Source organism: Oxyura jamaicensis, chromosome 1, assembly GCF_011077185.1.
Source record: "Oxyura jamaicensis isolate SHBP4307 breed ruddy duck chromosome 1, BPBGC_Ojam_1.0, whole genome shotgun sequence".
In the NCBI taxonomy this organism is placed as follows: domain Eukaryota; kingdom Metazoa; phylum Chordata; class Aves; order Anseriformes; family Anatidae; genus Oxyura; species Oxyura jamaicensis.
In genome coordinates, this window is record NC_048893.1 from 61,461,370 (window position 1) to 61,476,238 (window position 14,869).

Consider the following 14,869-nt stretch of genomic DNA (forward strand, 5'->3'; position numbering starts at 1 on the left):
AGTTATGGTCAGGAGAGGACCCACAGAGGGTCAGCTGGAGACGTCCCTAGTGCACCCCCTTTTCTGAGATATTTTGCTTTTAACAGCAGCCGAGTTCCTAGCACAACATCTCTCAATGACTACTGAGACACTTCAATACAGATGACATTATTAATAATAAAAGTGACATTAAAAGCATAAATTATTGATCCAGAAAATCATCTTAGTCTTCCTTAGCTTCTGCTTGACGTCAGTTACGCAGATGTGGAGCAACTATCGCACACTGGCAAACAAGGAGTTATATCTTGCAGTAACGCTGCAAATAGATTTACTTAGCTAATGCTGCAAAGCCGAACCTGCGCCTAAGCAATGAATGGAGCAAAATTTGGTATATTAAGCTCTTGGATTGCCACCTCGTGGCTAATGCACGTATAACTTCACTTTGGTGTGGGGAGGAGAGGTGGTGCTGCATAACAAGATAATAAAGTCTGGCGTAAGTCAAGGCAGAACTTTAAATGTAGTTATATTTAACAATGATACTTTGCAATGGAATGAGACTCTTCTCCACAAGAAAAATATAAAGTAAATATTAAGTGAAAACTTAAGTGTGAAGTGAAAACATAAGCTACCACCACTGGTGTGATGCGTCGGTTGTGCAGACCTCACTTAGCCTGGCACTCATGTCAGTGGGACACAAAAGACATATCCTAAAAAGAGAGTGTTGCCACCAGTAAGTAACAAAGCTTCAAAATTATTGCCCTTATTGCACTCTACGGGTACCTGAAGGGAGGCTGTAGTGAGGTGGGGGTTGGTCTATTCTCCCACGTGCCTGGTGACAGGACGAGGGGGAATGGGCTAAAGTTGCACCAGGGGAGGTTTAGGTTGGATCTTAGGAAGAACTTCTTTACTGAATGGGTTGTTAGTCACTGGAATAGGCTGCCCAGGGAAGTGGTTGAGTCTCCATCCCTGGAGGTCTTTAAAAGACGTTTAGATGTAGAGCTTAGGGATATGGTTTAGCGGAGGGCTTGTTAGTGTTAGGTCAGAGGTTGGACTCGGTGATCTTGGAGGTCTCTTCCAACCTAGACGATTCTGTGAAAATTACTTTAGTTAAGTCACCTTTCCGGGAAATTCTTCCAATAGTTTTCAAGGCCTCAAGGTGATGCAAAATTCAATTGAGACAGAGGTGACTGTGGTTTATGGGAAATGTTACCTTCTTTTGAGAATTAGATCCCAAAATACTGTAGTGTCTGAATTTGACTACGTCCATCTCCACTTGAGAGCAGGGAAAGGCAAAGTCTCCATGGACCCAGTAAAGAATGAGGAAGAAAACATAGGTGGAGGAGTGTATATGAATGCCAGTGACATTAGTTTTTGGCCAGTGTACCATGTGGGCAGAAACCAGTCTCCACAGAAGCCTTTCATACTAGTATTTTATATTTACTTTAAATTTACACAGCAGTTCTGGACTCTCAAATTAATTTCCTTCAAACCACCAAGGTGATTATACACATGAATATGCAAGCAGAGGGACCTTCGGTTTTCATACACAATTTTGGTTTCCTCTTTTCCTTCAGTGTCAGCATCATGCAGAATTGAGAATCAGGCAGCCAGGATAAATGATTCCTGCTTGAACAAATCAACTTGAAAAAATAACATCTTCATTCTCACTACTGGCTCTTGTTAGTTCTTATTACTAGCTTATGTTATTTGCACAACTGCCTTGCCATGAAACAATTCTTTTCACGGCTATCCTATTTATCACAAGAAAGACCAAGCCTTTACTATCGGTTCTGTATTTTTTGTGCAAGTGCTCATAAAATGCCTGAAAAAAAAAAAAAATATTTTCTAACAAGGCTGAGATACGTCACTTTGTGGTTTATAGGAAGAAGATCACATACAAAGCCTGATGATTTTGTAATAAAAAGGCTCAGCACCTCGATCATCTCTGACTGTATCCACATTTCTACTTAGGCTCAGCTTGTCTTCTAATAGGTCTCAGTCCTGAACCTTCTATTGTCCCTTCTCTTGCCCCTGGGATGCCATAATACGGTCAAGAGAGATCACCTTAGGCTTTGTCTAATTCTTTTAAATGAATGGTTCTTAGAACAAATAATTTGACAGTTGCAGTATGGTGGTACATGATGAAAAGCTACACAAGCCTTTTTTTTTTTCCTATCTCAGTTCATTCACATAATGCCAAGTATTCAAATGGTCACTGCTGCTACAATAGTGCAAAAAGTAAATTATGCTGTCACTGGATATAGTTCCCTTACAAGGCTGGTAGATGTACCACATGGTACCTAATTAGAATCACAGAGTAATTTTGATCTGAAATGCTAATCTGGAGGTTATGTAATCCAACTCCCTGCTCAAAGCAGGGCCAACTTCAATATACAATCAGATTATTCAGTTCTTAGATAACAGTGGACCACCGTGAAGTATTTAATCTATAGTTCTACACACCATTCTCAGATAACCTGGAGTACAAAAAGCTTTCTACATTGTGTGGAGTTGAAGATAAAACATTTAATGTTTATTCATTCACATCTAAAATTAAGTTGAGCTGTATTTTTGCTATGGAAATAAGAAAATTAATGAAAGACAAAAGAGGAGTTTCAGTTATACCAGAAAAGCACAATGGTCCTTAGAGCATCTGAAAGCAAAGCAATTAAAGCACCCATGGCAAGCTTCAAGCCCAAACTGCAAAGCCTGTCACTCTTGTTCTGGGTGGAAAGGACTCAGGAGCTCTGCTTCACAAGCTGCCATGGTCATGTTTAGCCCAGACAAAGGACTGTTTTCTCTCGATTACCAGATGTCATCCCTAAACCCTTCCTTATGTGAATGAGTTCACAGCCTGGCATTCTGCTGTGGCATGTCCAAAGAAGATCCACGACTGAAAAAGTCTTGCACACAAGAGGCTGTGACTGGCAGAGCAGCACGTTGGGCTTGCTGCTACCTGCAAAATGCTCTATTCTCATGCTGTGCGTGTACAAAGTTGAAAAATGTCTTCAGAGATACCCACATAACAAATCATGCTCCCCAGGTGAGTAACAGCTCCAAGAAGGAAGCATTACCACTGCCCATGCCATCTATTAACATTCTAGCTACAGACAAAAATGTCATTTTTCTCCCAGCATAAATATATAAATATTGTTTCACCCATGTGCTTCACCTGCTCTGTTTTGTTCCAAAAAGCAACGATAAATCTGGCTAAATGGTTCAAAATAAGCACATCACCAGGATCACGAAAAATAAGAGGATCTGTGTCTGTTGAGTATCCCCAGAAAAGACAAAGAGAGACCAACCACTCCTTGTCTCATAGAATGATTTGCTGTTTTAAGTCACAGGAAAACATAGTCTTCACAACATTTCTACATGCAGACAATTTAACATCACTTTATCCTCATCTTTCAAGTAGGGAAAGCAAACACAACACTGTTTGCCACTGTTTGCTGGCAAACTCCTTGCATTCTATGTGGCTCATTAACAATTAGGGCACGTTGATATGCTGCACTGATATGATAAAGTGATGGGAAAAAAAAAAAAAAAAAAAAAAAGAAAAAAAAGTTTTAGTTGATACTTAGGAATCTAGCAGGTAGAACTGACCTAACTCAACAGATTCACTTTGCCACAAAAGTATGCTCTCATGCAATAGAGGTTTGATGGATGTAATTAGAGATTTTTAAGGATAACTCTCAGTAATATAAATGGGCAAAAAATACTTCCTGGCAATAATAATCTGTAACCTTCCTGGTCAGACTAGGCATGACACTCTGGTGACTCCTCTATAAGACGAGCTAAAAACATATTCAGATCTTCTTTTCTAAGCATGTACATGGATGATGACAACCTGAGCAGGTCCATATAAACAAGTCACAACTAGCAGGTAAATTGAAATAGACTCATGCTATAGAAAATACACTGTTGATTACTGCAGTTCTGGCAATATGGCAGAGCATTTGGGTAAAATATAGAAATATATATAATATATAGAAAATATAGAGATATATATAATACATAGATATTTGTTTATATAATGAACATTTAACTGTCAGAAAATACCACAAAGTGAGACAAAAAAAGTTGGTGGTTGTGTGGCCTAAGGAGCACACACCAGTTCCTGCTACGCAGCACTGAACTTGTTAACAGCCATAAAGTAATACCACCATACAAACAACAAATCCAATAAACCCCACAAAAAGTAACACTCAGAGAAAAGGTCAGGGCTGCAATTAACCTCCTGCTGCTCACTGTATCTACAAAGAAATGATCAAACTTATGTTGTGATGTCTTGTTTTGGGGGCTGTGGTTAACCTCCTGCTGCTCACTGCATCGACAAAGAAATGATCAAACTCCTGTTGTGATGTCTTGTTTTTTGTATTATTTCCTGAAGCCAAAGATGTGTGAGTTTCAGTTGACTATATTGAGATGATTAACTGGAGCAAAGAGATACAAACCATCCTCCATGTCCTAGGCTCCAGAAGGTCTCTTCCAAGATAAAATAAAATAAAAAATAGTTTTACTTCTAATTTACTATTGTAACTGTAGTGAAGAGAACACTGTAGTAAAGGGAATATTTGTGTGTGTGCAAATATGAACACATAATTTAGTTGTGTTTATTCACATTTCAGAAATAATAAACATCCTCTACCCAACATAAATACAAAGAAAATGCAAAGGAACATCTAGTACCTTGTATTGTCAACCCTCTTTTATTTTCACCAGCCACCACAATAAGACTTCAGAAAAAAATAAAAATAAAAAAAAAGGAAACAATTTGTACCGTCCCTGTTAAGTACACAAGTACCAATCTAATGACCTAAAGTCCTTCACAAATCCTTTTCTTACAAAATACCATTAGCACAACCATTAAATATTTCTCATCCGTAAATATTTCATCACTGATGCTTAATTCAGTTTTTGTTGTTGTTTTGCAGTATTTTCCTCTAAAACCTGCTCCCCTTTCCATCATGTCATTCTCCAACGTAATAGAACAGAATAATTCCACACTTCACTTACCCACAGGTCTGTTAGCAAAGACTCTTCAATGTTAATAACTTTTGAACAACAAAACAAACACTTAAAAATGCCTTCTTTGTCACCTGTGAATTGCAGAAGCATACAAACACTTGGTTTTCCACTCACTACTACCCTGAAACACTCTGTCATTATCTGTGTGCCATGCAGAGGTCAGTTTGGTGGATAGGAGGTGACCAGGCCAAGGAGAAGTTGGCCCATCACTGCTACGCATACACAAATGCTCTCCCTGACTTAAAATGACGAATTAAAAGATAGGGTTTTTATCAGTATTATTATTTAACACTGTTAAGGTCTCTAAAAAAATAAAACATCTTCTACAGTCTGTGTTAACTCCTGTGGCATTAATCTAAAGACCTCCTCCTATTTTACTCCTGAAATGCATAGTCTGCTAGTTCTTATCTGCATGGGCAATACACAGAGCGAGACTGTCCAAGATTAGAAAGGGCTTGTTATAAAAGCCATACAATTTCTCACCAAATCACCAGAAGAGTTGGTATAATTTTCCATACTCAGTCTTGCTGTTAACTACTATTGACTTCCCCCTACTACAGTGCTTCATGAAAGCACCAGACCATACTAACCACATGGGATTGCCAAAGCTTTTTCAGTGTCTTTTACAATTCCCGCTACACTGAAGTAGACGCATTACTTCGCCGAAGTGAAGCCAAAAGTCACTCAAAAGGAGGAGTGGACAGTTCTGGGAAGTGCTACAAGAAGCACGAACATTGTTTTTGCTGGTCTGGCAGCTCCTTGCGGTGGCACATGACTCGGTGAGCTATTGCCATCGTGCTGCCATGCCAGCAGAAGTGATTTAATTCAGCAGTACAACTGGAAAGAACAAGGGAGTCAGCAGCAAGTAAAACACAAAGAAACTGAACCCAATTTCCTATTAATCATGCCAAAGACTGTGTTATAAGCAGGCCCATATTTAGAAAGTTCATGAATTCTGAAGTTGCAAACTAACTAATTTCAATTTAACAGCCTGGTATCAGTTCTGCCTAAGTTAACTACTGAAAGCTGAATCCCTGATTTCCAATGTATTTTAGAAGTAACGTGAAACCCTGGTGTTCTGGGATGGCAGGCTGGGAAAAAGTGAAGAATGAGCCAACAAAACATTTTTTATGTGGGTTTTCTTTAATAAAGTGGAAGATAAAGGCATGCTGGAGATAGCCCTGCACCCATTTCACCGTTAAAATCTTTTATACATTGGTAACATAACACACAACATCTTCACGTAATGTAATTTAATGTACCATTTATGAAAAAATATATATATAAAAAAAAAAAAAAAAAAAAAAAAACCATGAGGGCAAGGCTCCGTAAGGCTGCATTTTGTAACCAAATTCACTGCTGGGGCCCGCAGCGCCCTCAGGCGGCCTCCGCCGCGGCTGAGGCCGGGCCCGCCCCTAGCAACGCCCCGCCCCTCTCCCCCATCGTGCCCCGCGCAAGATGGCGGCGCCCGCGCTGGGGCGGCGCTGCGGCCGTGCGGCGGGGCTGCGGGGCGGCCTGCGCCGGGCCCCGCTCCCGACCCCGGCCCCGCGGCGTCTCCACGAGCGGGCGCCGCGGTCGCGGAGCTCCGCGGGCCTGCTGGCGGCGCAGTGCGAGCGCGGCCTGTTCCAGGAGGTGTTCCCGGGGCACGGCGCGGAGGAGCAGCTGGCGGCGCTGCTGGAGCCGGGCCGCCCGCCCGTCACGGCCTACTGCGGCTTCGACCCGACGGCCGACTCGCTGCACGTCGGCCACCTGCCGGCCGTGGCGGCGCTGCTGCACTTCCAGCGGGCGGGCCACAACGTCGTGGCCGTGGTGGGCGGCGCCACGGCGCGCCTGGGCGACCCCAGCGGGCGGCTGCGCGCTCGCGAGCCGCTGGCGGCCGAGCGGGTGCGCGCCCACGCGCGGGCCCTGCGGCTGTGCCTGTGGCGGCTCTTCGACAACCACCGGCGGCTCCTCTGGGCGCCCGGCCCCGGCGGGCCCGGCCTGGGGCGGGCCGAGGTGCTGGACAACGCCCGGTGGCTCGGCCGCCAGCCCCTGCTCGGCTTCCTGTGCGGCGCCGGCGGGCGGCTGCGCATGGGCACGCTGCTGAGCCGGCAGGGCTGCCGCGAGCGGCTGCAGAGCGCCGAGGGCATGAGCCTGGCCGAGTTCGTGTACCCGGCGCTGCAGGCCTACGACTTCCTGCACCTCCACCGCCGCCGCGGCTGCCGCGTCCAGCTGGGGGGCGCCGACCAGATGGGCAACATCATGTCCGGCTACGAGCTCGTCACCAAGTACGGGGGGCCGGGGAGGGACGGAGAGAGGGAGACAGGGGGACTCCGGCTCCCACCCTGGCCGGGAGGTGCGGTGAAGCTCTGCTTGGCTGCAAAGTCTGGTGCGAGAGCTACCAGAGCTCACAGAGCGCACAGGCACGGCAGCATGTGCTCAGTATGTGCGATTGCAATGTCAACAAGGAAAGCAAGCGCTACAGGTGTCCCTCCCCGCGAGCAGCATCAGTTAGTGCCTAGACCAGAAGACAGATGCAGGACACATGAAGGTGCTAGCACTGTTGCTCACAAAACTGTTTATTTAAAGCACTTCACTAGACCCAAAGCACTTAAGTTCTTAAGCCCAAGTTATTTTTTCCTAAGCACACTTCATAAAAGTGTGCTCACTTCTTTTGCATGCCCCCACCCCCTATCGTTTAATTGCCTTACAGAAAGGATAGCATCTTACAGAATGTCTTTAACTTTACCAAAATGTGATTTATATTCTCCTTCGATCTTCTCAGGATGACAGGAACAGATGTGTTTGGAATTACCGTACCCCTTATTACCAGTACTACTGGAGATAAACTGGGAAAGACTGCTGGCAATGCAGTTTGGCTCAACAGAGACAAGACTTCTCCCTTTGAGCTGTATCAGTTCTTCGTCAGACAACAAGATAACATAGTTGAAAAGTAAGTACTGCAGCTTCGTCTTGCTTTTTGCCAGTTCCTAACTGTTCTCTGGGAATGTGTGCAATGCAAGGTCATGTAATTAGTATCATTTCTCATAGCTCCTATTAGACGTATGTGTTAATTGCAACCATATGTTAGTTGAACAGGCACGATTAATTCATAAGCACAGAAGTTAGTGGAACCTGTGTCCATGCTGCCATATGCATCATAAATTACTATGTGCGTGACCGGACAAGGAAAGTATAACACATGTCGTTCTACCAGCAGGGTGCATTAAATTTATCTGATGGATGTTAATTTTAGTACTGTAACATCATGACATCAAGTGAAATCTCTCCTGTAATAACCAACTGCAGTTTGGTATATAATAACACATAATCACCAGAAGTTTGTGGCTAGTATGAAGTACTCAGAAACACCACATTCTGATCACAAGCTGCTTAACTACTTACAAACACAGGAAGTTCAACATTTAGAACTGCATCACATTAATAATTGCTTATCCCTAAGAAAATTAAAATAGTGTCTTGTGAAGAAAAAGCTAAGACATGCATATTTGTGATGGTATTGACTGTCTGTGTCAGTGGTCTCCAAATGTTTTGGGCAGACACCCAAAATATAAATAAAATTGAGCGTGTGCTCCCAGTACATGCGTGTATATGCATGTATTTGTAGGTTATATATATACACACACATATATAAATACACATATGCATTATTGAACTTCTAGTATTTTTTTTCTGCACCCCAGTGGACCATCTTGCATAGTTGCTCTTTGGAGACCATTGGTCTAGATAAAAACACACCTAGGAAAGTTACACTGTAGCAGTAGTGCACTTCATAAGGGGAGAAAGGGTGTAGTTTTAAGCTCATTGTAGGCAGCGTAAATGTATTTACAAGTTAGAGGTTTTCGGGATTCACTTTTAAGCCATTATCAAAAGTAAAAACTAAGGCTGGAGAGCAAAACAGAATTCACATACCTGGTCAAATTACTAATTGCTTGCACCTCCTCAAACCTAGCAGAAATTAGCACCCTCAGGTACGGTTTAATATTGTAACTATAATAAAAACATCTAATGTTATTTGTTTCACCTCTGGAGAGGTGAGATGGGAGAAGTGCTTGTTATGTAAATGACCAAAAGTACTAACGTGGTAAAACCTTAAGGCTGTTTGATGTTCTTCTAACATGCCTTGCATGGAAAGAAACTTCAGTGGATTTTTTTCAGAATTGCAGATAGGAACGATTGGCATATTTTTGACTCTGCTTAATGTTTGAGGGTGTTACCGAAGTGATCTTCTTCCATACTGGGACATGGAAGCAAGGAGTTCAGCTTACAGCTATAATGGCAAGTGGATTGAAGGATGCCCAACTACTTAAAATTGTAGAACACACAAAAACAAAATTCTAAATAATCGTTACTCAGGGTAAAGCAGTTCCAAATCCAAAGCACGGTCCTGTGTTCATTTTGCTGAGTCTGAATCAAAGTCAACCACACAACTCATATTCTTACTGAACAGTGTAAAAATATTAAAATCACACTAGCAAAATGTGAAAGCATAGCAAATGTCAAATCTGAGTCTTTGTAAACCTCAGACGTGTCTTCACTTTTATACCATGACCTGCTTTATGTTAACTCTCTCAAGGGTTTATTCCTTGATTTCAAGTATAGGTTCTGCATCCGCTGCACTTCTCAGACTGAAAAGAACGGTATGTGGGTACTTAACATTAAAATGTTTCCTGCTTTCAGACTTTGTAATAGTAAAGGTACTTCTGTTAGTACACTGCATTTCACAGTACTGAGAGCGCATTAAAACAGGCCTTGTTGTAAAAGGTGTGCCTGGGATACACATCTTTAAATTATAAATTATCCTAAATAATCTTCCTGTTGAGATACTCATCAGTACACAGTATGCTTCTGCCCCATGACTAGCATAGCTTGTGGTACTTTGCATTAGCGTATTGTGTAACTACTAAAAATATATGGTAGAAGTGCATGAGTTGACATGTGATTGCAATGAATCCTTTAAAGTACTTATTCCACTCAAAAAGCAAATTCTTGATTGCAAAACAAGCTTCATTTCACGTTATTTCTGAAGACATTACCTGCAGTAAAATATTAAATAAAACCTGAGTTATCTTTGTAAGCTGAAAGATGTGGGCAAAAACAATGAGTTGTCTGAAGGGACAGATTACCTGTAATATGGATTTCTTAAAGAGAGAATCACTTTAGTGTTGCTGATGGAGTTTGAATGACAAAGACAGGAAATCCACAGTGATGCTTATGTAGACAAAGTAACTTTTTGCCTGCTCATAGATACCTGAAACTCTTCACCTTCCTTCCTCTTGAGGAGATTGCCCACATCATGGAAATGCACGCTAAAGAACCTGAAAAATGGGGCCCTCAGAAACGACTTGCTGCAGAAGTAACCAAGCTTGTTCATGGTACAGAGGGGCTGGAGTCTGCTAAGAGGTGAAGTTTGATTTGTTGAGCAGTTTTCTTTCAGATTTACTGAATGGTAATTATCCAAGGCTTTTCAGGGACTATTTTTATTGAGTTGTTGCTCAGCTATTAAGAGAAAAAATGTAGTAATGCTGTAGACTTGAAGATACAATAATGATACAAAATTGCAGGAGTGGGTTTAAAAATAATTTCAGGGCAGCAAGGGAAGTACTCTTAAGTACTTCTGTGGACCCTCAGATGATGTTGGGGAGGGAAATCTGCTTAATTGAACTGCACTTTGTGCAAAGATGAGACAAGAACTCTATTTTGTATGATCTTTGTTCTCACAGGTGTACTAGAGCCCTTTATTACAGCAGCGTGGAGGCATTGGAAGCTATGTCTGACCAAGAGTTACAGGAACTTTTTAAACAAGCTCCTTCTGCTGAGTTGGTACTTGAGCCAGGAATGAGTGTGCTCGACCTATGTCGCAAAGCAAATGCCATTCAAGATGGACCTAGTGGGTATGTTATCACCTGCACTCTTCAGTAACACCTCACTAAAGTGGTTTGAAGTAGTGTGCCTTTTCAGATGTTAAATGGAAGGTCAGAACAACCAACTTGGTAGTAACGTGTTAGCTATCTACATACCACTTTTCTTTAAAAGTGGGACAGAATGCCTTACTACACTTCGAGGAGAAAGCATATGGGTAATGTAGTGTCATGTACTGTACTTAAAAAAAAATCTACAGCTGATGAAGAGACAGCTAGCAACAGTACAAGTTTTCGTTATCCCTCTCAGAAAGGGTTGGAATTCTGGAGGCTAAGATTTATGCCAGTTACTCTTGACCTGAACTAAATTTAAACTGCTTAAGATTTAAAACTTATTCTATTATAGATTAAATGTACAAATAAAAACTTGTGAAATAGCTCTTAACTAATCTTTCAGTACTTAGCAGCAATAGATGGATTTCTCTTGCAATTACAAGTTGTTGTTTTTGTTGTTTTGTTTTTAAGGTACCAGAAAATTATAGATGGTGGAGTGTCAGTAAATGGGATGCGCGTAACCAATCCTGAGACTGTTCTTATTCTTGGACAGCATATTCTCAAGAATGGAGTATCATTGCTTAGGGTTGGGAAGAAAAATTACTACATTATAAAATGGCTGCAGTTGTGACAACAGTATTTCTCTACTGCTTGTTTTTTTTTTCTGAATTTTCTCAGAGCATACTCTGTTGAAGATGGACTTGAAGATGTTTCTATACTGTGCATTACTATGCAGCTCATAAACTGCCTGATATCAAAATACAGCAACAGGGTTCAAATAAAGGAAGCTAAGATTCTAAATGTATGATTTCATGTTTTGTTTCTGACAGTGAATTACTGAATCAAAAAATAATAGAAATTGTTACCAGCTTTTTCCTATCTGCTGTACATCTGATTCCTTCAGATAAGACCACAAATTGCAAATAGCCTGAAAAGCGGCACGCCCTACATTATAGCAGTTGTACCTCCATTTGGATCTTTGGACTCCACTGAAGTGAAGTATTACTATTTATTACAGCTGGGATTTTCCTTTTTTCCTAACACACAACTTCTGTAGTTAATGCAGTGGCTATCAGTATCAGCTGTTAATCAGCTGTTAATCAGCTGTTAACCTGTGAAAAGTAGCTAGACTTGTGTGACATGGCTCTGTCCACTAGGAAATAAGATACAGAACTATATAAAACATGCAAGAGGAGCAGTTGGAATTGCCATGGAAAACAGGCACAACTGAAATACAGAACTGGAACACGCAACTCTTACATTCTTTTATTTTGCATAGATGTTATTCCAACAAAGAGATTTTTAGACGTTCTTCCTTACTCAAAGTACCATTCATAAGAGGAAATTAATAAGAAGACAAAAAGATTAATTCCAGAGTCCAAAGATGGATAGTAGGCTCTTGCCCTGCTTTAACGACCCACTGCCTTGCAGGAGGGAGGGGGAACAGTGACCAGATACTCTACAGCATAATTCACAGCAAGATGAGCAAAAGCATTCTTCTAACAGAGGATGTATGCTGCTGTCAACTTCTGACTTCATCCTAACACAGAAAACCTGGGTAAGTGGGTAAGAACAAGCAACCTACAATCAATTGGTTGTTTTTTATTTTTTATGTGTTTTTTTTTTTTTTTTTTTTTTTCTGGACAGGTTTGGTTTAAAACAAGTTGCAGAAGATTCATAATAAATAAGTGGAATGGTTAAGTCCTGATATGTGAGCTTCTTATTGGTTATGTATGAGGGCATACTGCATACAACCTTTCCTGTACTGGGTCTGGCTGGGATGTTAACTTTCCCTGCAGCAGCCCATACAGTGCTGTGCTCTGCACTTGTAGCTAGAACAGCAGTGGTGTCACACCAGTGTTGTGTCTGCTGCTGAGCAGTGCTGGCACAGCATCAGGACTCTCTCTGACCCTCCTAGGGGGTGGGCAAAAAGTGAGAAAGAAACATCAGCAGGGCAGCTGACCTAAACCAACCAAAGGGATATTCCATACCATATGGGGTCACACTCAGCAATAAAAGGTGGAAAAAGGAAGAAGAGGGGAGGGATGGGCTCTCGTTGCGAGAACGTCTGTCCTCCTCCCGAACACCGGCTACGTGCGTTGAGGCCCTGCTTCAAGGACGTGGTCAAGCATCGCTCATTTGTGGGAAGTAGAGAGTAATTTCTTTCCTCTGCATTTCCACATAGCCTTTACTTGTTTTGTTTAGTTTTTCCCTTTCCCCCTCCCTTTTCCCCTTTCCCTTTTTTCCCTTTAGTTGAATTGTTTAATTAATAATAATATTTCCTTAATTATATATATATGTATATATATATATATATATATTCCCCTCTTTAATTAAATCATCCTTATCTCAACCGGTGAGTTGTTCTTTCCTTTACTTCTTCCCCTCCTCATCTGAGGAGGGGGAGTGAGAGAGCGGTTGTGGTGTTCAACTGCCTAGCACGGTAAAACCACCACAAGCCTTAATGTGGTAAGGAAGCATATTCACTTATTGAAATCAGACAAATCAGACCCTTCAGACAGAGCAACATGCAAACACAGTACGTCTTGATTAAAGAACAAAAAATTGACCCTACTACTTATGGCCTAGCCAACATTTGGGATCATAGCGTCCTCGTTGCCTTTTAAGGACAACGTGAAAAGTGAGAACGTACTTTGGAGAGTTGGTGGAACAACACCATCTACATTTAAAGGCAGCATTGCTTTATTTCATTGCTCTTAAAAGGGAAACCAAAAAAAAACAACCCTTCATTACTAGTCACTACAGCTGCTTACACACCTGAAATCAGTACGGTGACTCACTAAATTCAAACTTTCCCATGACAGGGACTGGATCATTTAGGGAATATAGGTCCCATGTTATTCACAACCAGATCAACAACAATAAAAAAAACAACACATGGTTACCAAAAACATTTGCAGTATATAGCAATACTTGTATAACTTGAAACTAGTTAACTCAAGTGCTAAATTATAGTATTGTAGCAGGCTGGCTCAAGCTTTTTTTTTTTTTTTTTTAAATGGGCTTTCCCTACCCTAGTACAAATAGGTGTGAAACCATCAGTCTTACAAGGTGCTCTTTTAGGGCATTGATTTCCATGCTGTTTGCAAGGATAAGAGTAATCCTTACTCTTAGGTGAAAGAGAATTATTTCCTACTGTGTGAAACTCCATGACAATACAGTTTTGCAGCCACAGTAGGAGAGGCCTTAATCTCAGCTACCCGAATGTGGTACTGCAGCATCAGCTCTTTTGTTAGAATAGGTCATAGCATTGCAGCTAGTTTAAACTACCTAACATACAAGAATGGGGAAATAATTTTAAAAGAAATTCTAAGAGAATTCTAATTCTAATTCTTCATTCTCAGGAATCCAGATGTTTTCATTTTTAGTCTGTGATCAATTTGACAGTGGTTTTGTCTGCATTGTCAATTAAGATTTCAATAACTTACAATGGTTTGCTGCTTATCTTTTTTTTTCAGTTTAAACTGTAATATGGTAGTACTTCAGTAGCTCAGTACATGGAGTTAATAGTGCTAACTTGAGCCTCTAGATCCTGCTTACCTGCCTGATAACGAGATATCCCTATCTTATATGTTATATATTTACTATATTTCTTTATATAACAAAATACTAGTATAATTATACATCATATATAATTATATAGCTATAGTATATATTGTTATATAAAGACAAAAAAGTAGTTATTCCTATCTTGAAAAAAAAAAAATCTCTACGTACCTTGGTAGCCCTCAAGATGTTTGTTTTGCTTGTCATTTTGCCTTAAGCTGCAGTAATGATCAGAGCTAAAAGATCCTAAAAGATCATCCAATTCATTTTTGTTAGAATTTACCGTGTTGCTCAAATGGCAGAAGCATTACAGCAATACAAAAACATGCACCTGAGAACAAAATACAGCAGTAACACCCTTGTTAACCCCCAGAGAA

At 41.1% G+C, this 14,869-nt stretch overlaps 1 protein-coding gene across 1 annotated transcript; it reads left to right on the forward strand.

The window, feature by feature from the left end:
• The first annotated feature begins 2,851 nt into the window (after nucleotides 1–2,851).
• On the forward strand, nucleotides 2,852–12,633 carry YARS2 (tyrosyl-tRNA synthetase 2). Its single transcript, XM_035315179.1, has 6 exons — nucleotides 2,852–3,022; nucleotides 6,430–7,277; nucleotides 7,775–7,942; nucleotides 10,258–10,413; nucleotides 10,734–10,904; nucleotides 11,397–12,633. The coding sequence occupies exons 1-6, from the start codon at nucleotides 2,852–2,854 to the stop codon at nucleotides 11,554–11,556; spliced, it is 1,674 nt and encodes a 557-aa protein (XP_035171070.1). The 3' UTR covers nucleotides 11,557–12,633.
• The last annotated feature ends 2,236 nt before the right edge of the window (nucleotides 12,634–14,869 follow it).

Bases quoted from the DNA above. Each gene is read 5' to 3' on its own strand.
- YARS2 (XM_035315179.1), top strand. From the start codon at position 2,852: ATGTCCAAAGAAGATCCACGACTGAAAAAGTCTTGCACACAAGAGGCT. The intron at 3,023-6,429 runs GTGAGTAACAGC...GCCCGCCCCTAG, and splicing joins TAACAAATCATGCTCCCCAG to CAACGCCCCGCCCCTCTCCC. The intron at 10,905-11,396 runs GTATGTTATCAC...TTTGTTTTTAAG, and splicing joins ATTCAAGATGGACCTAGTGG to GTACCAGAAAATTATAGATG.